General features: G+C 49.4%; 1 protein-coding gene, 1 long non-coding RNA gene and 1 pseudogene across 4 annotated transcripts in view; 2 read left to right on the top strand and 1 right to left on the bottom strand.

Annotated features, from left to right (window-relative positions):
• Positions 1–26,525, top strand: part of EYA2 (EYA transcriptional coactivator and phosphatase 2) — a 218,334-nt gene extending 191,809 nt beyond the window's left edge. For all 3 annotated transcript variants that reach the window (XM_037006250.2, XM_017667454.3, XM_037006251.2), the window contains 6 exons: positions 7,046–7,104; positions 11,761–11,921; positions 15,759–15,873; positions 16,832–16,953; positions 18,735–18,835; positions 25,491–26,525. In XM_037006250.2, the coding sequence (XP_036862145.2) occupies positions 7,046–7,104; positions 11,761–11,921; positions 15,759–15,873; positions 16,832–16,953; positions 18,735–18,835; positions 25,491–25,571 (639 nt within the window). In that variant the 3' untranslated portion in view covers positions 25,572–26,525. The remainder of the gene's footprint in view (positions 1–7,045; positions 7,105–11,760; positions 11,922–15,758; positions 15,874–16,831; positions 16,954–18,734; positions 18,836–25,490) is intronic.
• LOC140849454 (uncharacterized) overlaps positions 1–27,204 on the bottom strand; it is an 81,316-nt gene that overhangs the window by 45,004 nt on the left and 9,108 nt on the right. The window lies entirely within an intron of this gene.
• LOC140849453 (small ribosomal subunit protein uS2B-like) lies at positions 7,154–10,126 on the top strand (annotated as a pseudogene).

The raw sequence follows: 27,204 nt of genomic DNA, 5'->3' as shown, positions 1-27,204 counted from the left end.
CAGCTGAGGCACATTTTTTTTTCTTTTTTAATGTTGGGGGGGTTTTTTCACCTTTTTTTTTTTAAGGTATCATTGATATACAGTCTTATGAAGGTTTCACATGAGCAGCATTGTGATTACATTAGGTGAGGCACTTTTGAAAGTGCTTTACCTGTACTATTTGTTTAATCCTTGTAATACCCTATGTGGTAAACACCATTTCATAGCTCAGTTACAGATGAGGAGGCTGAGAGTCAAAAAAATTCAATACCTTGTCCAGGGTCATTCAGTTTGTAAGTAGCAGAGGCAGAATTGAACCCAGGACCCCGAGTCTGTGCTCTTAACTGCTGTACCCACTGACCTTGCAAAAATCAGTAAAAAATAACTAGTACCTTCAGCTTCCCAATTTAGTGAAGGAAAGAAGAAATTGGCCATTACGTCAGGCCTAGCTTAGCCCTAGAGACCCCACAAAGTGGGGCAACAGAGTCAGAAGCCATTTGCTCTCACATGGGGTGGAGTTGGGGCTGTTTTTACAAAGGAGATGACATCAACAGAGCCTTTATAGGCTTTTGACAGACAGAAGAGAAGGGAAAGGCATTCAATCCAGAGCAGCAATGCAGAGGCCCAGCAGCAGGGCTACACGGGCTGCCGAAGGAACAGCAGGAGGCCGCTATGTCTGCAGCACAGTGAGAGGTGGATGGGAGGCGAGGTTGTAGGCAGGGGTAAGCGATGAGTGGGAAGGTGTGCAGCCCCGTGGAGCTGGAGTCATTGTGAGTGCTGTTTTCACTTGGAGAGAGGTGGGACCTGTTGTGGAGTTTGAGCAGGGGAGGGACAGGATCTGCATTAGGGTTTAACAGGATCCCTTTGCCTGCTGGATGGAGCTGAGGCTGGAAGGTAGCGGGTAGGCAAGGGTGGAGGCAGGGAGATTGATGAGCTGCCTGCAGTAGTCCGAGTCAGGGGCCAGCAAACTTCTGGAAAAAGCCAGACAGTTAATGGTTTAGGTTTTGCGGGTCAAACTGTCTCTGCCTCCACTATTCAGTTCTTCAGCTGTAGGACAAAAGCAGCCATAGACAGTATGTAAATGAATAAACATGGCTGTTTCCAATAAAACTTTATTTACACAAATAGGTGTTGGGCCTGATTTGGCCCACAGGTTGTAGTTGGCTGAGCCCTGGTCTAGATGGGAGATAGTGGTGGCTTGGGCCACCATGGGAACAGTGGAGGAGACTAGTCAGATTGGGGATATAAATTGAATATATATTGAATTGTGGATTTACAGCAGCCCTTGAACAGCACAGGTTTGAACTGTGTGGGTGCATGGACTTTTTTCAGTAAATATATTAGAAAATTTGGGGAGGTGTGTTACAATTTGAAAAAATATTTTCTTTTCTCTAACTTACTTTATGGTAAGGATACAGTATATAATACATATAACATACAACATGTGTGTTATTCAACTGTTGATATTATCAGGCCTCCTGTCAACAGTAGACTATTAGTAGTTAAGTTTGGGGGAGTCAGAAGTTATATGTAGATTTGCAACTGCACAGGGGTCCCAGCACCCCAGTGCCCCACATTGTTCAAGGGTCAGCTACACATGGAAGGGAGAGCCAGCAGGATTTGCTACTAGATTGGTAGTGGGATGTGAGGGAAAGCAAGGAGTCAGGGGCGCCAGGACACATGCAGGGTCCAGCCTAGCTCTGGGCACATAGCAGGTAATCAGACCTGGGTATCTTGAATTAGCAGTTCAGTATTTCATGTGCATTTACCTCATCTTCCCCAGGGCCATGATAAGTACCTTGAGGGCAAAAACCTCCCCTCTCCTGACCCATGCATTGTCTAAAGCTGTTCTGGACCCATAGTAGGTGTTTTTATAGATAGGCTTCAGATGGCTGGCTCTTCTTCCAGGCTCTGAAGGCCTCCTGGGCTCCCTCTCCCCTTGCTGTGTAGAATCGGCCATTGTATTCATTTCTTGGGGCTGCTGTGGACAAAGTACAGTCTGGGTGGCTTCAATAACAGACACTTACTGCCTCACAGTTCTTGAGACCAGAAGTCCAAGATCAAGGTGTCAGCAAGGTTACTTTCTTCTGAGGGCGGGTGGGAGAATCTGCTCCAGGCCTCTCTCTCCTAGCTTCTGGTGATCCCAGCTGTTCCTTGGTTTGTCGATGCATTGCCCCATCTCTGTCCTCATGATCACATGGCATTCTCTCTGTGCGTTGCAGTCCAAATTCCCCCTTTTTATAAGGACGCCAATTATATTAGATTAGGGCCCACCCCTAGTGACCTCATCTTAACTTGATCATCGGCAAAGCTCCTATTTCCAAATAAGGTCATGTTCAAGGGGGCTGGGGGTTACAGCTTCCTCATCTTTTGAGGGGACACAATTCAGCCCATGACAGGCATGTCCCTGCACTTGTCCCCACCTCATTTTCTTCCCCATAAGATGGGATGACAATGATATCCCCCTTAATATATGTGAAATGCTGAGCACAGCCCCCAACACATTGGGAACTTAAAGTTAGCTTCTGCCCTCCAGCGTTAGAGACTGTCTCCTCCCCCGTGAGTTATTGTCAGTTTTTTCCCAAAAGCATAGCATACTGCATTATCCTTGTGGGAAAAAAAGGAAGGAAAATAAAGAGTTTCAGTAAGTATCAAGCTTCCTTCAACCGCTAACGCAACCCCAGCCCTTCCCAGAGGGAATTGCTGCTCTTGGTTGGATGTGTGAGCCTCCAGATCTTTTTGGACTTACATACGTGTATATATGCCTATAAAATACCTTGGTTTTGTTTTACTGAGTTTTTACAAACACACAGATGATGCAATACTGGATGTAGCATTCTCCAGCCTGCTTTTTTCACACAATAGGCTATCTTGGAAATATTACCACGTGCTAACATAAAAATTCATCTCATTGTTCTGAACTACCAGCTGGAAGTCCACTGAATGGACATACCACAGCTCATTCAGCTATGATCCAGTTGAGGGCACTCTAGGTGTCTTCCAGCCCCTCACTGGGATGATGGACATCCTTGTCCAAGGTATTTGTGGGTGTTTCTCTGGGTCAGAAAGTATAAATTCCTTGAGGCTGAGATTGCTCTGGGGCTTGGGCCTCACCCATGTCCAGACCGTGAGAACCCTTCCTCTGCCATTGCTAGCCAGTCCTGCTCACACCCCCAGGATAGTCCCACTGTAGCCCAGGAGAGGCCAGAAGCGCTCTGAGCTATGAAAAGCCAGCATCCAGCGCCTTAGTGGCCTGCCCTCCAGGCAGCAGAGTTGAGGGGCCTCGGGCCCTCCTCCCCAGAAGCTCAGTCTGTCCTCTGCCCTGTGCACTGTCCCACTCGCCTGGTTGCTGGCTCGGTGGGTAACTCGATCCGGGTCAGCTGGTGGAGTATGAGGTAGTGTCTAGCTGAGCGGCATGGTATTTTATTAAGTCCGAAATGTGATCGCTACTGTTGTCACACTTTAGCGCCCCCAACAATCCCCTTGCAAATGAGAAAAACAGAGCCTCCCCACATACCTTTCCCCTGACATCAGGGAAAGCAGGGAACCCCTTCCAGAGGCCTGAGCCCGGGTGACCCCCAGAGCAGCTTTTGAGCTGGAGGGAAGGGCTGGGGGGCATAAGGAGGTGTTTTTCCAATTTCAGGCAAAGCAATGGACTGGGGTGGAGGATCTGCTATTAATTTTGTTTCCTCTGTGCCTGGGTCTGTAAAGTCAGCATGGCTTTTAAATATAGTTTTCATTAACATATCAAGGTTGCTGGCCCCAGAATCCTTCCATCTATATGGGATTCTGTGGATCAGAGGTCTCAAACTAGGATGCCCACAGGGGCCAAGGAACCAGGTCATGAAAAGAACACCCAGCAGAGACCGATTGTCCACGTAAGAGAATGCAAGCCTTGTATTACCACACGTGTAAACTTGCAAAGTCGCTGAACATTCGGGAGACAGAGTGAGAACAAGAAGAGAGAGGATGGATGAGAGAGATCCCCTGAATTTACATATGGTGCTTGTTCCCCCCTCAAATTTTTTAAGCACAATCTAAAAAAAAAATGAGGGCTAAATAATATATGTCCCCAGGCCAGCTTCCAAGCTGTTCCCTAACTGAGCTTATCAACACAGAAGAAAAGTTGTCAGCCTGGTTCCTTTATCCCTCAAAAGTAGAATTTCCTGCAATGATGGAAAGACATGCACCATCCAGTATGGGAGCCACGGGCTACATCTGGCTTTTAAGCACTTGAAATAGGCCTAAGGAACTGAATTTCTAATTATATTTAATTGTAATTAATTTAAATATAACTATAAATAACCACATGTGGCTAATTGCTACTGCAGTAGTATGGCTATAGAATCTTTAAATTTGGGGCATAGCATCATGATCAGCCTCAACTACTTTAGGAAAGGACACGCCCCCTGGGGGAGGAGGGTAAATTACCCCTGAGGCCCCCAAGCCTCCACTAGCCTCCGCCTACATGGAAAAAAAGGAAACATGGAATCATGAGCAGAAGAGGTTGGGGAGAAAGCCAGACAGCTGCTGGCTCATGAGTGGCCACCCAGTGGCCACCCCCACTCCATTTTTTTTCCACCAGCACTCTTCCAAGAGTTTCTCTGTGGTGGCCACCATTTCGCACTGGCCGTGTTCTCTGTCATCTGCTCAGATTCCCACTTGCCTGTGGCTGACCCTGAAGTCACGTGGTGGGGCTTCCCTGCTGCCTCTGCCATCCAGGCCTTCAGAGCACACCGTGCCCATGCCCAGTGCTGGCCAGGCCACACACATGCAAGGTCCCCTACTGCGAGAGAACGGTAGGCTCTGAGTCATAATTTGTCACTCTCCCAGAGCTGTGCGCCACAGCAGGCCAGGGACTCTGGAGACAAACCTCACCTCCCAGCAAACCCCTGTCCGATCCGAAGCCCATTCAGGGGTCAGAGACGACCCAGCAGGGCCACCACCCCTTCTCCCTGGTCCCAGCCTTGATCCCCAAAGCCCAGGCTGTCCCAAAGGCCACTGTCCCCATCCCCACATCTCCATAACAACAAAGTTACCTCTAGACACCTTTAAAAAGTTTCATGAGGGGTGGGGTTCATGTCATCCCCCAGCAAAGCTCCTGTTCTCAAAGGCCAAGTCAGGCATCTTCCTTGTGTAAACAGAGATCTGCTCAGAATGTTGAAAACATTTTTTTCCAGCTCATACAGTCTTCCCACCGAAGGCCCAGAAATGCTACCACCACATTTTCCTCAGAGGTCAAGCTCAGAGTTGTATGTGGTTCTCCTCTCCCTGACACTCTTTGTGAGGAGAGAGCTGCCTCCTAAAACTACCTTGCAACCAAAATGGGGGCATTTATCAATCTTAACACAGTGAAAACTGTATGTATGTAGCCCCAACTGTGTTCTAGGCGCTGTTCTAGATGCTTCCAATGCAGCACGTCCCTCTTCACCTCAACCCTGTCAAGTAGGTTCAGATTATCCCCACTTACCAGTCAGACCTCTGAGTTCAGGGTGCTGAGGTCAGCTGGGGGGTGATTGGATCTAGACCCCAAACCCAGGTGGTCAGATTCCAGAGCCTGTACCGCAGGGAGGGGCGCAGCACACTCACGATCTTTGCCTTACGGCCCCTTCATCCCAGTGGGCTTGATGGTGGAGGTGGGGTTGGCCGGAGGGGTCTGTGCTGCGTGTAGCTTCCGTGGGCGGCGTTGCAGGACTCCTGACTGCCAAGCGACAGAAATCCGACCCCGCTAGCTTAGACTGAAAAGTTGTGCATTAATGTCCTGTGGCAGCCGTGACAAATCACCACACACTTAGCGGCTTAAGCAGCACAAATGCGTTCTCTTCTGGTTCCGGGGGCCGGAAGTCTGAAATAGGTTTCACTGAGCTCAAGATGTCAGTGGGGCCGGCATCTTCTGGGGCTGTGAGGGAAGAATCTGTGCCTTTTTCGGCTTCCAGGGCCCACTTGTATTTCTTGGCTTGTGGCCTCCTCCTCCATCTTCAAAGCACATCGCTCCAGCCCCCTCTTCCTGTTGTCAAACATCCCCCTGCCTCCAACTTGCAAGGACCCTGTAATTATATGTAGGGCCCACCTGGGTAATCCAAGATATCTCCTCATCCCCAATTCTTCAACTTAATCATATCTGCAAAGTCACTTAAGGTTCCACAGACATCTTTGCAGGGCTAGTTCCAGCCTCCCAGTCAGGGCGCCCTAGTTTCACTTGTGGCTGGGTCCAGCAGATCAAATAATGTGATCGGACCCCATTCCTCTCTCCAGCTCTCAGACCTACTTTCCTCCAGCAGCTCCAGGATCGGGTTCTCACTGGCCCAGCTTAGATTACGTGCTCATCACCGAAGCAGGTGCTGTGGCCTCAGGCAGCCTGAGTCTCTCTGATTGGTTGAGTCTGGGTCATGCGCCCACCTCCTTCCTCATCTCCTCTTCTTGGTCTTAACTCACATGTGTTAAGGTGTTTCTCCAGAAAGTACAGAAATCTATGGGTGTTGGAAAGCAGCATGTCGTTGGAGTCTGTTGCATGGCAAGCCCTTGGAAGTGCTTGATAAATGAGGATCACAGATCATGGGACACAAAGGGGAACTTGGGAAGGGGTACCTCCAGAAGCTAATGCTTAAAGAGGAGAAGGGTCACTAGATGGAGGAGGCAGAAGAGCATTCCCAGCAGAGGAAACACCTTGAACAAGGCAAAGGCTTCTACTAAATGGCCAACGTGACCATATTTCCCAGTGTACCTGGGAACACAGGGAGGTGGTCCCGCTTTGTGCCTGTCCTCCTGTGTAATACTAACAGCAGCCCCCTTTACGTGCAAAACTGTCCTGGTTTGCATGGCAAATTAATATGTTCACCCACCTACCCCCTTAGAATGAACCTGCTCCTTTGTAGGAAACCACAGGCAAAGAGGGGATGAGAATAAGCCCGAGGTCACCTGCCCTGTAGTGGCAACGCTTGGACTGGAATTCAGGACTTCTGACTCCGAGGCCATTGCTCATTCCACCCCTCAGCTCCTAGAGGCTGCAAGAGAGTAACCAGTCGTGTTTCTCCCTCTTTTTCTCTTCTTGCCAAATTCTCTGTAGGACTGTGACCAGATCCACATTGATGACGTCTCCTCTGATGATAACGGACAGGATTTAAGGTAGGGATTTGGGGAGTCACAGACGCCCAGACGCCCCTTCTGCTTGGCGAGCGATCTTGCCTTGCACTGGGAGGCAGAGAGGAGGGGCGGGCTGGTTTTCAACAGGAGGTGTGCCTGTCTGCAGCCACAACTGGGCCGTGTGCTTCTCTGAACTCAAAAATCACAACGCAGCCTCTACCCTGCAGCCTCTTCCACATCACCTCTTATTGCTGAGGCAGAGATTTCCACAAACTCTGTGACTCTGCTTAGGTTTATCTCTCTATGCTTTCTTTCTGGCCTGCCAAAGTAACTCATGCATATCGTAAAAAAATTCAAACACCACGTCCCATCTTGCCTCCCGGAATCACCATCATTAAGAGTCTGGTATACGTCCTTCAAAGGCTTGATTGCATTGATTAGCACATATATATTATTTCATATAAAAGTTGATATAGTCAATACTCAAAACAATATTTCTTGAATGAATAAGTGGTATGTCTGGTTTTGAGGGGAAAACACTCCTAGGACATGGATTCTGGAAATAAGGTACCCAACCACTTGGAACAAGACAGCTTTCAGAGGAATGTAGCAGGAATGTTCCAAGCCTGCCCCCAAGGAGACTTTATAAAAATAGAACCATAGCGAATCTGTGCTTATATTATCACAATTCAATGCCTCTTGGCCCACCAAAAATAATACTAGACCAAATAATTTTTTGATTACAGTCATCATAACTTCACTTAGTGTCTGCTCCCTGGGTGTGTCTTCCAACTTGCTCCAAAAAAAAGAAATCAGACTTTCTGTTACTGAGCCCTACGCGTCTTTTCAAAGCCCAGCACAATTAGAGGCGATAGGCGGGCAGGCGCCTGCTTCGTTTTAATCTGCTATTCAGCAAACCCCTTCCTGCAGTCAAGAGCAAGGCTCCCGGGCCAGCCAGGAGTTCTCAATTTATGGAATAAACCCCAGATCGAGGTTAATTGTGTCCTTTCCATGAAGTCATCCCCGGGAACCATTTTCCCTTTCAAGTCAATGAGCAACCAGGGTTCCATTTTTATAGCTTCCCCTCTGGCTGGCTGGCTTGGAATTCAGAGCAATGTTCTTTTGAGCCCTGTCTCATGCTGAGCTGTTTGGTACCTCCTTCAAGAATCCACAATCCAAGGGTGTTCTTCCCTCAGCAACCAAATTCCCCATTTATTCATTCAGGAACTATCTCCTGAGTACCTGCCAGGCACTGGCACCAAGCAGCAAATGCCCCTTCTTTTGTTTTTTCAGTTGACAGTAAAAACCAACCTTGGTAACGCCCCTTGCTTTGCGCCGCACCCTGTTGCAGATGCTCTCCGTGGACTAGCTCACTCATCTTCACACTTACTAACTAGGACCTAGATGCTTTTATCATCATCCCCATCTCACAGTTGGGGGATTGGAGGCACAGAGAGGTTAAGTAATCCACCAGCCTCACCCAGCGGGTGAGTGGGAGAGGCAGGAGTCCCTGCCCTCCACCTCTTGGAAGAACATCCAGACATCTCCCGTGGATGTCCTGGAGTTTATAGTCACCCTCAGTGCTGTTTTTCAAAAATAAATGATCTAGCCCTTTCATACTACCCAGGAAGGGGTCCATGGGCATTGTTCTGGGTTCCCAATGTAATTTAAAGGGAAACTTCCACAAAGTCCAGCATCCTTGATGTCTTGCAAATGAAGGAGGAGCGTGTCCTCACATGCCTTGCAGAAGGAACCCACTCAGGTGGCACCAACCCTGACTCCAAACACAACAGTACATCTACAAAAGGAGTGTTGGCATCTACATCATAAAGCTGAAGAGAACCTGGGAGAAGCTTCTGCCAGCAGCTCGTGCCATTGTGGCCACTGAAAACCGGGCTGATGCTGGTGTCATATCCTCCAGGAATCCTGGCCAGTGAGCCGTGCTGAAGTTTGCAGCTGCCACCAGAGCCACGCCTCTTGCCGGCTGCTTCACCTCTGGAATGTTTGCTAACCGGAGCCAGGCAGCAGTCTGGGAGCCGAGACCTCTGGTGGCTGCTGATCCCAGGGCCGACCACCAGCCTCTCGTGAAGCTCTGTGTGAACCTGCCTATGATCACTCTTTGTAACACGGACTCTCCTCTGGGCTGTGCAGACACTGCCATCCCTGCAACAGGGCTCCCTCAGCGGGCCTGACGTGCTGGATGCTGAGCTGGGGTGTTCTGGGCATGCGTGGCACCATCTCCTGTGAACACGTGTGGGAGGTCGTGATCTCTGCTTCCTCAGAGGTCCTGGAGGGATGGAAGAGGAAGGGCAGGCCCCTGGGGAAAAGGCTGTGGGCAAGGAGGACTGTCAGGCGGAATGGGTGGCTCCTGCTCCCACATTTCCTGTCCTCAACCCAAGGTCACAGATGGGCCTGGAGGCACACTGGGGCTCCCTGTCTGTCCAGCGGTTCCCTCATGAAGACCGCAGCGCTCAGCCCAAGCTCACCACCAAAGACAGGCCTGCAGCTTCAGTGCCCAAGCCATGAATGGGCAGGAACCCACCGAGTGGTCTTAAACTGTTCCTCCATAGTAGTCTAAAATCAAAATAAGGATGATGGAAAATAAAGTTCCTAAAAAAAAGTAAATAATCTAGCAAGATGGAAAACTCTACAGTAGAGAGGAAGGAGGATCAAAGTATAGGTTCTGGAGACAAGGGGATGTGATCAGGGGAAGTTGTATTGCCTCCTTCTTATCAGGTTAAGAATGTGCTAGAAAAGTGCCCAGCACAAGGGAGTCCTTGAGAAAAGGCCCTCTGTCCTGTGGTGAGGTGTTGTCTGCTCCTTTTACCAGTTGGTAAATTTCATTTATCTTCAGCCCCTGGTCATCACCACCCAAGGCGGCAGCTGAGGAGGGAGAAGGAACAACATGTCTGGTGATAAACCCACTGACGTCTGTCATGGGGAAGAGGAAGGTTTTGTGCAAACAAGTATCGGAACAGCCATACTGTCTTCTCCATGGGTCTTACCATTTAAGTAATTCAGTAAAGAACAGAGAAGAAACTTACAACCACCTCTATTTGCAATCTCGAACTAACCACTTTCGGACATTATGACTTACTTGCGTCCCATTTTTTACACACTCACACTCACAGATATGTCTATATGAAAAATGGCACGGGTGAATGTGGGGGGGGGGTTAGATGGACCCGTAGGCGAGAATTTAAGGCTGTCTGAAGGACTTCTGTCGGCCTGGTGGTGTCTGTGTGACTGTCCACACAGCCTGCTCTGGAGGCAACACTGGCGGGCTGCTCATGTCCTCCTGGCCTACCTGCCCCAGGAAGCCCCAGGGCGAAATTTTCTGTTGAGGGTGGGACTTCACTCAAGGCATTTCTGTGGCCCCTGCAGAGTTGTTGCCACACCAGATCCTCTTCCCTGGGAGCAGTTTTCCACCCAGGCAGCAAGGCCTGGCCTCTGCTCAGAGACAGGCTGAGCCCAGGCACTGAAGTGGTGACAGCAGCAAGTCCCATCCCTCTGCGCTCTGGCGCCCGGCATGTCACCCTCCTGGCCCTTCCCACTCTTTAAGTTCCCTCTCACTCTGCCACAGGAGTGGCGTTAACCGGAGGCACTTGAGGTACAATTTCCAAGGGGTGTTTCATTCCTATTGCATTGCATCTTCTAAAAATATATATAATGTTTCTCTTTTTCCGCTCTTAAACTCATCATAGAAAATCCAGAAATAGCAAAAATAGATCAGAGAGAAAAACCTCAGCCACGCTCACGCCCTGAGACAGCCCGTGGTACCGCACTGACTCGTTTCCTTCTGGTCTTTCTCTGAAGAGACTTTCATCTTCTAAGCGTTCGGTCCTACATCCCGTGCGCCCTCTGGGTGGTACTTCCCTGCAGCTCCATAGCATAAGCAACACGCCTGGGAATTCGCAACCCTGTACAAAGCCTCTGGTGCAGGCTTCCTCCAAAGGGCTGGGGTTTGCATTCTCGCAGGCTAGTTGCTGTGGGTGGTAAATCGCCCACATGTTCCCCATCTGGTTCCCAGCTGCCACTTCTGTCATTAACTTCGTGTAACATTCTGACTTGTCACCCACCTACGTGTAGAACTTCCTAGCCCGGAAGGCTTCCTTCAGGGTGGGGAATTACATCCGCAAATCGACTCTGCCTACTTGAACAAGTAAAACATTTTAAATAGGGAATCTCTGTGGAAGGATATGGAGATAGATGCTCACAGAATGGGAGAAATGGGTGAGCAGCCCAGCCTCCTGGGGGGATGGGAAGCAGGACAGATGTGGGGGTCAAAGGAGTGGGAACTGACACCTTCTTCCGGACCCTTCTGTTAGGATGAACCAACTCCATCTCCTTTTGGAATTCCCTTCCAACTTCAAATTCTAAAGGGAGAGAGGCTTCCCCTTGCTTGGCCACTGCATGCAAGGGGTGGGGATAGTGCCCCCCAAAATAGAGATGTTATCTGATACCAAAAGAAAGGAAAATGGATGGTGATTAGGCAAGAATAAAAGGTGCCTCCATTCTTTGGGAAGTTGATTCAAGCTACAGACCTGCTCCTCCAAGTGCACATTCAGGGGCTTGAATGCCCTAAGCCCCAACCTGTGTCACAGGGGGCCTGCGGTCCCCTGGAGAGGAGCCTCCCACCCCCACTCCCTACACTAACGCTGTCTCTTCTCCACCCCCATCCCCCTTCTCTGTCCCCAGCACGTACAACTTCTCGGCTGATGGCTTCCACAGTTCAGCCCCGGGAGCCAACCTGTGCCTGGGCTCCGGTGTGCACGGCGGTGTGGACTGGATGAGGAAGCTGGCCTTCCGCTACCGGCGGGTGAAGGAGATGTACAACACGTACAAGAACAACGTTGGCGGTGAGTGGGCCAGAGGAGGGCCACCCCAGGGGCCAAGGCCTGCCTGTGCAATTGCAGCAAGGATGGATGTGTCACTCACATCAGTCCTGCTCTGCGGCGGGCGCTGCTCCGAGAGGCTTACCCCTGCTGGCGCCCTCACTGCAACCCTCGGGACGCCCACTGGAAGAGGCACTAGTATTTCATCACCCTCATTTTGAGGGGAGGACACTGAGGAGTAAGAGAAGCATCTTGCCCGAGATTATACAACCCACAGATGGTGGGGGTGGGCGTGGGGGGTAGGCCCCTCCCTCATGTCTCAGCCACAACAGTGGTTCTCCAAGTGTGGTCTTCGGACCAGCGGCATCAACGCCACCTGGAGACTTGTGGGGAGCACAGATGCTCTGGCCCCACCTCAGACCTGTCAGATCTTAAGCTCTGGGGTGGGCCTGGCCATCTGTGTTTTAACACGCCTCTTCACACGCAATTCTGATGCTCGCTGGAGTTGGGGACCAGTGGCTTCAGCCTTCACTGCTCAGACTGTGGTCTGTATCCAGCCACATAGCATCACCTGGGAGCTTGTTAGAAATTCAGACTCTCGGGCCCCACCCCAGGCAACTGAGTCAGAATCTGCATGTTTAACACAGTTCCCAGGTTATTTGTGGAAACTAGAGTTGACACAGAACTAGATGTCACTGGTTCTAAACTTGGCTCATATTGGAACCAGCTGAGGAGTTTCCAATTCCGATTTTCTTGGCCTGGCTGCAGCCTGGACGCCGAGGTTCACAAGGCCCCCTGGGCGGCGCCAACGTGCAGCCAAGGAGAAAGCTCCGGCTTGAGTAGCAAGAGAGCATCGGTTCACACAAGGAACAAGCCGTCTGGAAGGGGCTAGCGGCACGGCCGGCTCAGCAGCGGCCAGGCCCCAGATCACTCTTGCTGCCATTCTCTAGGCCAGTGGTTCTTAGGAGGAGGGGGTACTGCATCCCCACCAAGGAGGCATTTGGGGGTGTTTTTGTCACAGCGTCTGGAATCAGCTGCTGGCCCACAAGGGAAGAGGTTTGAGTAGGCGGCCAATGAAGTCCACCCTATACACCTTGGCCCCAAAGCTTTTAGGGCCCCCTCTCCCTTCCCAGGAAAGAGTAGAGTCCCAGGCAGAATTTAGGGTGTCAAACTGGGCAGAATGTGTTTCCAGTCCCAACGTGCCACTTTCCAAGCTCTCTGCACCTCTGTTTCTAAGCCTATGAAATGGGGATAAGAAGAATTCTGCTTCCCTGGGTTATTGAAAGGTTAATGTTAATCTATGCCCAAGTCATGGTATATAGCAGGCACGCAGTTCCTTTGAGTTTTGCTTGGGAGTCTTCCTGGCTCTGCCATCTCTTCTGCTGGCCCGGATAGACCGTCAGGTCTTGGGGACAGATTTTCCGTCTTGTCTGTGGCTGCGGTCCTGATACACCCCAGGCAGCAGCTAATGTCTGCTGAGTGCTTACTCTATGACCGGCTCCATTAGAAAGCTTTTCATCTAATTCGCTCTTTTGCTGTTCACAACATCCCTACCAGGTAAGTGCTTTTATCATCCATGTGCGTGAAGGGGGAGACTGAGATCAGAGAGGTTAAGCAACCTGCCCAGCACCCCACAGCACAGACAGCAGAGCCACCAGGGAGTCCCAGGCCCCACCTCGGCCCGCACTCCGTGGCCTCTCACATCCGACAGCCTCTGTCGACTGCAGGAGTGAAGCAGAGAGCATCAGGCCAGCCCCCTGCTTGCTCACCCACCTCTGCAGGGAGAGAGGAGGGACCAGTGTGCCAGGGACAGGGGAGACAAGGAGGGAGCCGGCCAACGGAGGCCATCTGCTGCCTGGGCAGGTTTAGTGCGGCAAACGCCCAGGGCTTCTTTCAGACTGCTTTGCTCCCCTGTATGCTGAGGGGAAGCCCCAGCGGGGCCACAGGCAAGGAGCACACACCTGGCAGGCTGAGGTGGGCAGCCCCGCCTCCTGCCCCCACTTCTTGCAGCTTCTGCCCACTCTGCCACCACCACCACCCCCAGCTGTTTCTCTGTCACCGGCCTCCAGCCTGGGGGGCTCCCAGGATTCCCAGGGTTTTAGAAGATGTGCTCAGAAGAGAGACTTCTGCAGCATGCAGGATGAAGGCCAAAAACGCTCCATAAGTCCGTCTCTGGAAGCAGTGGTTAGGTTCAGAGGCCTCTGCCTGACTTCATAACTTCCTCTGCCATGTCCTGGGTAATCCTCAGCAGGTTATTCGACCTCTCTGTGCCTAAGTTTTCTCATGTGTAAAATGGGGATGATGCTGCCCAACTCACAGGATCAATGTCAGAATAATGTGAATTAATACATGGAAGGTGCTCAGCCCAGTGCTGCCACACAGTAGGCACTTCATAATTGCTGCTCTTGTTACCTGGGGAAGGAGACCAAGCCTGGAGGAAATGCTGCAGGTAGGAGGCAAACAGTGATTGCAAGTACACTTTCCAGCTAGCTACCCATGGCACATAGGTGGGGAAGCCTTCTGCAAACTGTAAAGTGCTGTGCCCCTAAGAGTTTGGGTTGCTACTAAGGACCCCAGCTAAGGGGCTGTAGGGAAGGTGAAGAAAGAAAGGAAAACCAGAGGCCACCTACAGCATTTTGTCTCTGTGAATTCATTCTCCTCGAACAGATACTGACCGAGCACCAACCACATGCTGGCCCCTGCTGTAGGGGCTCGTAACGTGGTGGTGAACAATGCTGATTTGGTCCCCACGCTGATGGAGCAAATAATCAGTGGCCAAGGCAGACATCGAACATGTCATCACACAGATACGTTTTTAAATTACAGTTGTGACAAGTGCTATGAAGTAGAGGTACAGAGAGGGTTTCAAATAGGGAGACCTGACCAGGATGGGCCTTGCAGAGTGACGTTTAAGATGAGGGTGAAGGATTTGGCCTGGCAGAATGGGAAGATGAGGTCAGAAGAGTGGTCCAGGTTCTGAAATGAGATGTGCAAAGTCCTGAGACAGGAACATACCTGATATTTCAAAGCACCAAGAGGGGGGCCCTGGGGTTGGAACAGAAGGCCATCCATGCAGTGGTTAAGAGATGAGACTGGCAACTGGGTCAGGGCAGGGTTACAACTGTGGAGTCTGAATTGTACCTTAAGGGCCCTAACGGCTGAGAAAATGACAATCAGGTTTAGAAACACCAGAGTGAGCTCTGAAGTTCAGCTCCTGTCTCCGTAATTCCCTCTCTACAGTGAGCAAGTCAGTTGACCTCACAAAGCCTGTTTCCCTACCTGACTTACACAATGTTACATGTCAGTTATATCTCAGTTTTTAAAAAAGAGTGTCCACCTCTAGGGTTGCTGTGAGAATAAATGAAATAAATCATCCTGAAAGCACAGGGCCCTGCACATAGCATGCACTAAATGATGTCTTTATTTTTTATTTTATTATTAATTCTTGTCTCTACTGTAACAGTATAAGCTCTGTAATCCACATGGTTTGTTCATCTGTGTGTGTTCAGTGCCATTACAATACTGAACACATAGAAGGCACTCCTGCTGAATTCTTTGTTGATGGATGGATGAGTAGATGATTAGATGATGGATGGGTAGGTGGATGGAAGGATGGATGGATGGATGGATGGATGGATGGATGGATGGATGGATGGATGGATGGATGCATAGGCAGATGAGTGGGTGGGTAGAAGGGTGAGTGGGTGAATGAATGAATCAATCAGTGGATAAGATTAAGAGCACTTGGGTGTCATCTGATTTGAAACATCAAAGTAAAGTTGATAGACTCCCCTATCCTAACTCTATCCCCCCAGACCTCTAAAATGATAGCTCCCCAATCTTTATTTCCTTTGTCCATAGGGTTGATAGGAGCACCCAAAAGAGAGACCTGGCTACAGCTCCGAGCCGAGCTGGAAGCTCTCACCGACCTCTGGCTGACCCACTCCCTGAAGGCACTAAACCTCATCAACTCCCGGTAGGTGGGAGCCCTGTTTTCCTTTGTGCCTCTGAACTTTCTCCCATTTGAGAGTAATGGCTTCTTCATTGCCACATTTGGGAGAATGGGACTCTCCAAATTCTCACTTTCGTAATTCCCAGACATTTGATGAAGTTTGGGTGTACAAGGCACCGTGACCTCTTGTAACCTTAGCTGAGCAAATAGCTGCAGAGACTTATCAGGGCCCAACAGACCTAAAGACCTTTGTACGTAGGTCCATCTTGTCCCATCCACTCTTGCATGTTAACACCTACAAGTTATAACATTGTCCTCTGAAATGTCACAGATCATCTGGTGAGTACTTGTTGACGTAGGAAGGGTCCAGTTTCATTCTGAGCCTCCCAAGAAATTGCCTTTTCCTCTTAAATAAGATCATCTAGGCTGGAGAACAAATTACTCCTCTGCACTACCATCTAAAAACCTTGTGATCCAACTTATGAATAGTTACAAAATGGCAGCCCACAAGCTGAAGCCACCCTCCTCATGTGTTCTGTTATATACTTTGTCCCAAAGACTGGGAATGTGAATCCACAGCTCCAAGTGTCTAGGTTCTGCAAAATATCAGAAATGGCATGTGCTCTCCAGTTTGCCCCAGTCCCCACCTCTCTCTGCTGTCCTGTACTTGTTCCATATCAATCATTTACATTATCAGTAGGCCCCTGCAGCCATTAAAGTGTGTGTCCCTTGAAATAAACATTTTCCTTTTAGATAAGAAAAGTATTACATTCAAATCACATTTCAATGTCAGGCTGGCTTCATGCTTGAAAGAAAAGAGCAGCTGGAGGCTCCTTGGGACCTACCCTTCCCAGAAGACAACTTAACCAGGGCCTCCAAGCCCCACTAGAATTCCTCCTGACTCCTGGCCCACGCTGCCAGGTGAGGAGGCCTAGCCTTGCGGCACTTTGAAGTTCCAACAGACAGTCTTCTTTGTCCTCAGGCCCAATTGCGTCAACGTGCTGGTCACCACCACTCAACTAATTCCTGCACTGGCCAAAGTCCTGCTGTATGGCCTGGGCTCCGTGTTTCCTATTGAGAACATCTACAGTGCAACCAAGACAGGTAGGCAGAACCCAGACCTCAGGGCAATGCAGAGAGGGAGGGTGAGGTTAGCTCTCTATCCCGGGTAAGGAAAGCTGAAGAACTTGTCCACAGGCATGACTCAGATCCCCAAAACAACCCCCACAAACCACTTGCTGTAGCCTCTGCCTCTAGAGAAGTTGGTTTAGGACTGTAGTTTTCCAAAGGGTGTGTATTAGTTAGGACACCTACAAAGCTGCTATAACGAACACACCCTAAATATACAAGGGCTCACATCAGAGTCAAAGCTTATTACTCCTTCACATGTCAATAGGCCAGAGGTGAGTGATGCTGGCTGGTTGGTGACTCTGCCCTCAGTCACCCGGGAAGCCAAGTCCTTCCCATTTTGTTTTTCCACCACCCCCTGTGTTTTTTTCTCATTCATGTGATCAACTCAGAGTCCTGACACATCATCATTCCAGCCTCCATGAAGGGAGAAAAAAAGGAGTCATTCTTGTCCAACACATTAAAGCCAAGACTCAGAAGGGACACAGGTTACTTCTGCTCCCTCCTGCTGGCCCCAGTTCTGTCACGTGGCCTTGGCTAGTTGCAAGGGAAATGCAGGCAATGCGACCCCTCTCTGCCTCAGCTTTGTAGTGTGTAGAATGGATGATCAAAATACCTCTAAACAGAGGACAAAGTTAAATAATGTACGTAAAACATGTAACAGTTCCCAGCAGAGCACAAGCGCTCAACTGTAAGAGCAGTCTTACTGTTACTGTAACTCCTGTGCTCATCTTTAAGGCAGTTCACCAACCCTGAGCCTCTCACCAACCCTGAGTTTATCTCTAAAATGGGGATCAGATTCATTCCAATTTCATAAGGATTGCTGTGACAGTAAATGAATTAGTGTAAGTCAGTGGTTCCCCCTGGAGGAAGCGGGGGGCAGTTTGCCTCCCAGGGGACATTGGGCAACATCTGGAGACATTTTTCATTTCCAAACTAGAGAAGCTGCTACAGTGGTCTGATGGGTAGAGACCAGAGATGCTGCTAGACACCCTACAGTGCCTACAGCACCCAGGGAAGCCCCCACAGCCGTGAATTATCCAGCCCAAAATGTCAATAGGAGCAAGGCTGAGAAATCCCGATGTAGGTAAAGAGCTTAGCAGAGTGCCTAGGCCACAGTAATTCAATGAGAGAAAGCTATTATTATCGCTCTTTTCATTAACTATTATTATGGTCACTAAACTTGCTGACACAATCAGGATGAGCTGAGGTCTGAATCCAGTGGGCTTGGGCTGATGCTCCTGCCCAGGCACCTGGGAAGAAGGAAAACAGGAAGAGGTGGTCATCAACAGGCACCAAGAAGAGCATACAGGGGAGGTGTCCTGACAGTCAGCTCTGCCACCAGGCAGCCTCCCCTGGGGGCATGTGAACTCTGGCACCTCTGCTTCCTAACTCTGGGGTGTGGCCACATCACTTCACCTCTCAGAGCCTCGTGTCCTCTTCTGTAAAATGGGTCCAGCACTCCTACACCAGACAGCGGCGTGGACTTGAGAGCTGGTGTCCAGCCCCTGCAATGCTGTCTGTCCTGCTGTGTCACCCTGGGCAAGCCACTGAACCTCTCTGTGCCTCCGTGTTGTCGTCTGCCACGTGGGGGTGGTGACAGTGCATGCCTCAAACGTTTGAGGATAAATGGTTAATACCTGGTGCTTCTGTGGGCGGCAGCCCACAGCGGGTGGTGCCATTCGCCACCACAGCACGGTAGGTCCTCACGTAGTGTCTCTCCTTCCTTCCTTCCTTCCTTCCTTCCGGGTGTGCAGGGAAGGAGAGCTGCTTCGAAAGGATAATGCAGCGATTCGGCAGAAAAGCCGTCTACATCGTGATTGGCGATGGTGTCGAAGAGGAGCAGGGAGCAAAAAAGGTACTCCGTCCGTCTCCGGGGCTGACTCTCCCTCCTTCTCGAGCCCATGTCATGGTTTTCAAGGGCTCTTTACATGGATTTTTTTCCACCTCCGCATCGTTGGCTGGGTCCCCTGCTTCCTGGGTTCTTTGCTTGCAGGTCCATTCCCATTTGCAAATCGCCGAAGCATCCTGACTAATTTCCTTCTGCAAATCCCCCTCCGTGTCTTTGGCTGCCACCCCGGGAGCCCTGGATTGTCTCTAAGACAACTGCTCAGGAGCCCAGAGACACCCTGTCACGGCAGGCTAGTAGGGGAGTGGGGGGGGCTGTGCACGTGTGTGCATTTTATTTAATACTTACTGATCATATGTTCCAGGAACCCTTCCCAGTTAATAAAGACAGCATTAAGCTAATGAAAAGGAAAATCCTGAATTTGTGATCTTGAGCCCAGGAGGAGAGAGGTAGGGGGTTCTGGTGGCCACAGCTCTCTTCCTGGAAAAGAAACAGCTGCCAAAGTCCGGGTCTGGACCTGTCAGCAGCATCCCAGAGAGCCTGCTGTTGCCCACCCAGAGGCCTGGGAAGTGGATTGTTAATGTCACAGAGCTTAATTTGGGGGACCTAGTTTCCCCTTTCCCTCCCCAGCAACAGATTTCAAGAAAATGCAAAAATGTTTAGGGTCTCAGTGGATGAAACCTACAAGAAGTGAAAGGCTTTAGGTTTCTGAGTGAGAGGCTAGGGACAGGGAGCTTAGGAGGCTTTGCATATACTATTCCCTCCACCTGGAAGGCTCCTCCCCTTTCCCAGCTCTTCCAGAATCATCCTTTAGACCTCACCTTCAGCAGCACTTCCAGGGAGAAAACTTCCCTGGTCGGCTCCCAGTCTGATATTCCAGCTAGATCAGTGACTCTCTGTCCATATTGTTTTTCCAGGGCATCATCCCCTCTTGTCAGGAAAGAATTGCCTGTGTGATCAGTAGCTTAATCACAGACCCTCCAGCTAGTGTGTAAGCTCTGTTAGCTGTGCATCTATATGTGCCAACCACTAGTGCAGGCACTGGGGATCTACAGTGAGCGGGACAGGGCTCTCAGTCCACAGCCAGGGACAAGCAGCAAACATGTAATTGACATGCATGTCAGGTGGTGACAGGAGCTTTGGGGAAAAAAAAGCAGAGAATGGGAACAGAGGGGACTTGGGACAAATTGCAAGTATAGCCAGTGGTCAAAGCAGGCGTCACTGTGAGGCGACATCTAACCAAAGATGGAGAGGGGTTGGGCCGAATGAGTCATCAGAGGGAGGGTGTTTCAAGAGAGGAACAAAGAATTTCAAAGGTCTGAAAACTGGAGCTTCTGCAGGAAGCCAGGCTGAACCACAGTGGTGGGCCAAGTGTGTAGGCAGTGGCAGGAGGTGGGCTCGGGAAGGGACCTGGAGCCACCCAAAGGACTTCAGTTTTGACTTGAGCACTTCTTCTGAAAGTGAATTGATGTAGAGAGAAAAATCTTAATAATAGTAATAGCGGTGATACACAAAGATATGGCCAAAGCAGGGGCATGAATCACGTGCATCACCTCCTGACTTTCGGTGTTCCAGAAATACTATGCCAGGTCAAGAGTGCGGTCTATGTGATGAGACTACCTGAAGCCCACTGTCAGGGTCACAGGGGGATTCTAGAGCCCCCCATTCCTTCTTTCAAGTTCGAATCTAACTGAAAACCCTCCCTAAGCATGTGACAGCCATCAAAATAGAGCTTTGCTTCTATCAAAGTTGCATGGGAGAACCAGGCTTAGGCCCGGGGCTCCCAGTGCCCCTGTAACTGCCCTTAGGTTCCCACCTGGAAAATGACAGGGTCTCCTATGGAGCGGTTGCTGCCATCTGCCAGCCTTCTCACCATCAGAGAAGTTTTGTTAGGGCAGCATAGCAGATGTTTTGAAATGACATCTACTATCCTAAAATGAAATACTTATGGGTCATATGACCTGCACGTAGCCGTGATGTCCAAAAGATCGATACCTAATGGTACTATCAAAGAAAAATAAAGGGAGACTCGTTTATCCTCAAAACAGCGTGTGCTTCAGTACGTAAATGTTCAGACACAAAACCCCAGTGCTCACACCCAAACGTGCTGTGGCTGCAAGGGGTCCCAGCAAACAGGTGGACACAGGTGTGCATTCCTGCCCATTCACGACCCAGGTGAGGTGCTGCAGCTGTAACATGATTTCTCCAACTGCTAACTCAGGGAGAGGTTCTGAATTAAACACAATACAGACTTCCCTGGATTTACACAGTAGTTGGACCCCTGGAAGTTCAGGTCTTATTAAAAACATGCAAAAAATACTCTATATACGACATGTAAAATGTTACAAGTCCAGCGTCCAGGCTCAGGCTATTAGAAATGAGTTTGTACATTTGAAAACCATCCAGGCCCAAGGTGTGTGGCATGAGGCAAGACATCTGTCCCCATCTGCTGTGCCCCCAAATCATTAAAATAGTAAAAAATCTTACCTCTAGAAATTTCCACAGTGACCCCTAGGGAGCAGGCTTTTCCCCCTTTGAGAACTGCTGGTCTGGGCTCACTCTCCTGTTACAGGGTCATTTTATTTAATCCTCAAATTCCCCTGCAAAGTGGGCATTGTTCCACTTTATTTTATAAAGGATGGGTTTGAGACTGAGAGATGTTAGTTAATTTTACCTAAGCTTACAGAGCTGATACATGCAAACTGATGTGTTTTGCTTCAAACACCTGGCAGGAAGGGAGGTGGACTTAGGAGTCTCAAACATGACCCATGAGCTGGTCAGACAAGATTGGAGTCCACCAAAGACTAGGGTGCACACACCCCCGGATACTGAGCTCCCCTAAAAACTTCTGCCAGTGTCTGAAGCAGCAACCCCAGCCCATTAGTGAAAAACGCTGTATGCCAGCAGCTCTCCTGGCCTGATGGATGGGAGTCATTAGCCAAGGCCACTGGATACCTGAGCGGCATGAAATATGGTGACAGGACAGAGGCTTTGACTGTTTCAGCTGACAGTGTTGTTAATATCTCCATTTTAGTGGGTCATTTGTCTCTACCTCTCCACAAGTGATAAATCCACCTGTACTCTAGAGCCATCAGGCCTGGGATGGAGGTGGCTGAGACATTCTCACCCACCTTTGCTCATTTCCTCCCAGAAAAATGAATTATATTCTTTAAAGAGGGACAGGATGGGCCTGGCAGCAACCAGAATCCACCTTTGCAGAGAAAGGAAGGCCTGCCTGGGGTGAGGAGAGGGTGGAGGAGCTGGGGTAACTGGAAGATGTTAAGGAGTTGGCATCTGTTGCCCATGATAGATGGAATTCTGCTCCCTTTGAGCAAAAGGGAAAAATATGTATTCATGGAGGACTTTGAAAAGCTCCTGTTCCCTCTTTTCCTTCCACCTCTCCTCTTTTCATTCCCTCTGTAAATATTTCCTGAGCACCTATGTTCCAGGAGCCATGCAATGCACAGTGAATATGGCATTCCAAGCACAAACCCTCCTCAGGGCCTTTGCACTTACTGTGTCTTCTGCCTCAACTACCTCCCTCACATGTTTGTGCCTCCTTCTCATCCTCTGGGGCCCATTTAAATATCACTCCTACCCTAGACAGGCCTTCCCTGACCCAGCAATCAAAAGTAGACACCGATTCTCAGCTGCTTTCCCCGCTACCCGCCTGTTCTTTCCTTCATAGCACTTATCACACAAAGAAATCATCTTGTTTACTTTTAACCTATGGATTTATTATCTGTGACTCCAATAAGAACCCCATGAGTGTATACCCCCTATACAGAAGGCTTCACTGGGGACACAGCAGTGGACAATTGGACAAAGTCCCTCCCTTCTGGATAATCGCCCCATCTCGAAATCCTTAACTTCATCACATCTGAAAAATCCCTTCTGCCATGTAAAGTCACATATTCACAGGTTTGAGGGATTAGGATGTAGACATCTTTGGGGGACTGTTATTCTGCCTGCCACACACCAGAAAGGTAAAGATAAACAATGATACAATGCATTGGCAAAGTAGTAAGTGCAGACCCCCTAGAAGCAGGAAAGGGTTTGACGTGTTGCCGGAGCCAGAGGACACCTGTAGTTTCTAGCCTGTGGGCATAGAATTTCACAGGGCGGCAGAATTACCACAAGAAATCTGGGCAACCATGTAGTCATCAAGCACCATCTTTTCATTCAGTAAATAATTTAAGGTCAAGGACTGTCTTGAGGAAGTTCAGTATCTTTTAGCTGTGGATAACAGAAAATTTAGGAAATGATGACTTAAACATGCTCACCCAGTAAGATTAGAAGTAAGTGTACCCTAGGTTGTTTCAGCGGGTCAAAATTTCACCAAGAGTCCCTTTCCATCATTTTGCTGTACCTTTCTAACCATCTTTGGCTTTTTATTTTGTTTTGTTACCTCATGGTCTCAAAATGGCTGCTACAGCTCCAGGCACTACATACTAACATGACAGCATCCAGACAGGAAGGGAAAGTAAGGAGGGAACAGTTCTCCCAGGTGGCTCCCCTTAATCATTGAGGAAAACCTTACCCAGAAGCCCCCAGCCAACCTCCTCATTGACTTTAATGGGTCACAAGTCAGAAAGGACACAGGACAATTCCCTAGCAAACAAGGCTGGGGATGGGCTTGTCATAGTTTACTTAGAAGGTCATAAATCATCCCCTGTGTCCTGGCACAGAGCTGTCAATTCAGGTTCTGGAAGCAAGAAAGGAGAGATTCAAAAAGCAACAACTTAAGCTAATGATTAAACTTTTCAGCCATAAAAATGCAGTGAAGTGTCTTTCCTAGAGCCCGACATGACCTCTGCTTGCCTCAGTCTCCTCATCTACAAAATAAGATAGAAATAGCGCCTCTCTCAGAGGATCTTGATGAGGCTAGATGAGGTAACGTATGTGAAGTGTTCAGCACAGTGCATGGCACACAGCAGACACTTAACAGTGTGCCACACTGGTAATGATCATAATTATTACTGGCCTGCCAATAATTCAACTTTGGTTAAGTCTATTTTCTTTTCTTCTTTCCCCCACTTGGAAAAGGTATTTTTGGTTTTGTTTCTAGGTTTTTTTTGTTTTGGTGTTGCAATGAGAGTAAACAGAAAGCTCCTGACACAGGGTCTGGTTCAATAATAGTTCAGGTCAAAGATGACTATTTAAAACATTGGGTATCAGCTTACACAGTGAAACCCAAATTCTGCATCATAGTACACAGAAACTTTAATCAACCAGCCTTTCTCCAACCCTCACCCTTCCACATATATGCACACGCACGCACACACACACACACACACACACACACACTCACATGCACATGCACACACGCACCATGCCAGAACCACTTGCATGACTATATTCCCAAGTCCCCCTCCCCTGGCGTCCTTGCATTTCTTCCTTGGCCCACGCAGGCACGCTCTGCCTGGAACACACCTCCGTCCAGCTCCCTGCCAGCTGGGAAACCCTCATTCATCCTTCAGTGCTCAGGCCCCATGACTCTTCCTCTGGGATGCCTGGCCTGGCCCCACCCTGTCCTGGGCCACCAAAAGAGGCTGCTTCCTCTTGCTGGCTCCATGACACTTTATTTATGCCTGCCGGATGGTTTATTTGCATCTTCATGGTATAATCTTATTGTTTTCTAAACTTCTGCGTGCGCCCCCAAATTCTTCCCTCTACCTACACAGTTTGCCCCGCACCTGTCCTGACTCTGTCTATATTTATACAGCTATGTCCTTGTGCATGTGGATAGAATCATAGTAGCAGCTCATATTTATCAAGCAGTCAGTATATGTGCCAGGCACTGTGAATAGCCACAACAATTGTATACGGTAAATAGTACCGCTTTTCACAGCCAAGCAGCAAAGGCAGTTGTTTAAGGTAACCCAGCTAATGATGGTAGAACAGAGCCGTGCACAGGCCACCCTCTGACGTTTAACCCTCATCTGTATTTCACGAATTTTTCTCTCCATGTGAGTGATTTTCTGCCATGACCAGCAGTAACATTACGCTTCCTACACCACTCACAACTCGTTGTATCCACATACTGCCCATACTACTACTACTTACCGTCTTCCTTTTGATCAACTCACTTATATTTAAAATTGAAAACCTGCTATCGTGACAGTCATGCAGTGCAGGCAGCACCTGCTGTAAAGAGAGAAAACGAACGAATGCGGTGCTGTTCCCCGCGGCCTGCCCCGCGCTCTCCGGGCCCAGCTCTGCTCCGCTGAAGATCAGCAGATAGTAGGGAAGGGTTAAAGACACGCTAGCCGCCAGCTGAGTCTTTCTCCTTGAAGTAGCAAAATTGAGCACAAATTTTAAAAAAGGTATAGCTTTCTTGCACATGATGAAGTCCACGTCCACGCACCACCTAGGACCACGCTGGTCCCAGTGGAGGGGAGGGTGTCCATCGATAAGCCAGGTGGCATAGGAAGAGCCAACCAGAACAGGCTCAGAGGGAGTAGAAACCGTGTGGCCAGACTGGTGCGTACCGGCCAGATAGGGGTCTGCGGACAATGCCACGCGCCTCCTGGTTGGGGAAACGCCCACACCACGTTGACTTGGGTTAGCTTCTCATGAGGCCCTGACTGTGGACAGGGATCCAGGGGGCTGCAGGAGGTGCGGAGCAGGACCATAACCGCAGGGCTGATGTTCTGTGTTCTAGCACAACATGCCTTTCTGGCGGATATCCTGCCACGCCGACCTGGAGGCACTGAGGCACGCCCTGGAGCTGGAGTATTTATAGCAGGACCCACAGCACCATCTGCCATCAAGGGGCATCCCGGGCATCCCACCCACCCAGGCCCCTCGCCTTCCCTGCCTCCCCGCCAGATGCTGAGCGCCAGAAGGGTACCTTCAGCCGAGAGGACCCGTCCAGTGACCATCTCAGAAGCTGTCCTTTCAGTCCAAACGTGGGTCCTGAGAAGCAGAGTACCCAGCAGTGGCTTTAGGATATTTAACTTTGGGGGAAAGGGCTGTCTCAGGCTCAGAGTCCAGACTTTTCTACAAGACTTACAGCACAAAAGCAAGGAATTGCTGATTTGGGGGAGGGCTGGTGAGGAGGAGGGGACAGGCTCGGTTTTGTTTTTTGTTTTTGTTTTTTTTTTTTAATTTATGGACTAATGTCATTACTCTGACGACGCTCTCATACCTGTGTTGTTGGTTTTCTTAGTCGTTGGTTTGGTTTGGTTTTTTAAACTGGCATGTGGGGTGGTGTTCAGCTCTAATTTAAGTACTCTCTGCTCCAAGTTGGGCTTTGGGGGGGACAATCATTCTTTGAACAATTGGTGAGGGAGGCGATTTGGGGCTGTTGGGAAAAACTATTGCTTATTCGTTTTTAAGGACCTAACTTGACGTCATGTGGACAGTGCACGTGCCTTATGCTGCCATCTTGTTTTCTAGGAAGAGGAGTTGCTGGAGAGGAGGTGGTACTTTGTGACAGATAAGAGGCATTAAATAAAACCACGTTTACATTTTGAAGTGGGGTAGGGTACCACTACTTTATTACCATTCTTCAGGCTTCCGAATGTTTGGCCTTTTCTGAACTTTTTCAGTAGCAAAGGAATAAAATCCAACTCAAACTGGCTTAAGACAAAAAAAGAAAAATGTCTTCAGGAACTTTAGGTGTTACTGACTTCAGGCATAGCTGGATCCAGGTGATCAAATGACTTCCACCTGTGTGGTCTTAGTTCTCAGTCACACTCTTTCCTATGTGGCAAAGATGACCAAGATTTTTTTTAGCAAAACCACACCTATAGAAAGAGCACTTCCAGCACAGGGGTTCTGACAGAGCCCCAGGACTGTATCTCATTGTCCAAACCTGAGTCACGGACTACCCATGGAGCTCAATTTAGGGTTTGATCCCTCATGAACAAAAAATTGGGGAGACCTGGCCTCCCAAAGAGAAAATCTGTGGGCTATTACTAAAAGACTGGGGAAAATTGCATGGTTGAACTAGAAAGTACAACCGACTTCCATTCCAGTGATTAGACTTCATTTTACAGTAGGTGAGCCACGAATCCAGTATAGGGGGCAAGGAGGGGCAATTGGAAAAGTCCTGAGGATGCCTTGAGCATTGTTTCTGCCCACAGAGTTCCAAGTAGAGCCTGATTCCATCTGATTGGCTGCTAGACATAAGTAAAAGCTCCTTCCCCTCTCCGTGTTGGTAAAATCCAGGGTTACCAACTGGCTGGTATCCATGTCAGTGGAAATGGGAGATGACTCAGTGATTGGCATCTCAGAGCTAGAATCTCTGACGGATAGAAAACCATCACCAAGGGTGAGATAGACTCCCTTACTAGACTCTGAGCTCCCTGGATGCAGGGCTATTGGTTTTCAAATCTGTATCCCCAGCATCAGATGTGCTTGGAATCAATCCA

Source organism: Manis javanica, chromosome 5 (assembly GCF_040802235.1).
Source record: "Manis javanica isolate MJ-LG chromosome 5, MJ_LKY, whole genome shotgun sequence".
Lineage (NCBI taxonomy): Eukaryota > Metazoa > Chordata > Mammalia > Pholidota > Manidae > Manis > Manis javanica.
Note: the sequence above shows the minus strand (reverse complement) of the source record. Positions and strands in the feature narration are given on the sequence as shown.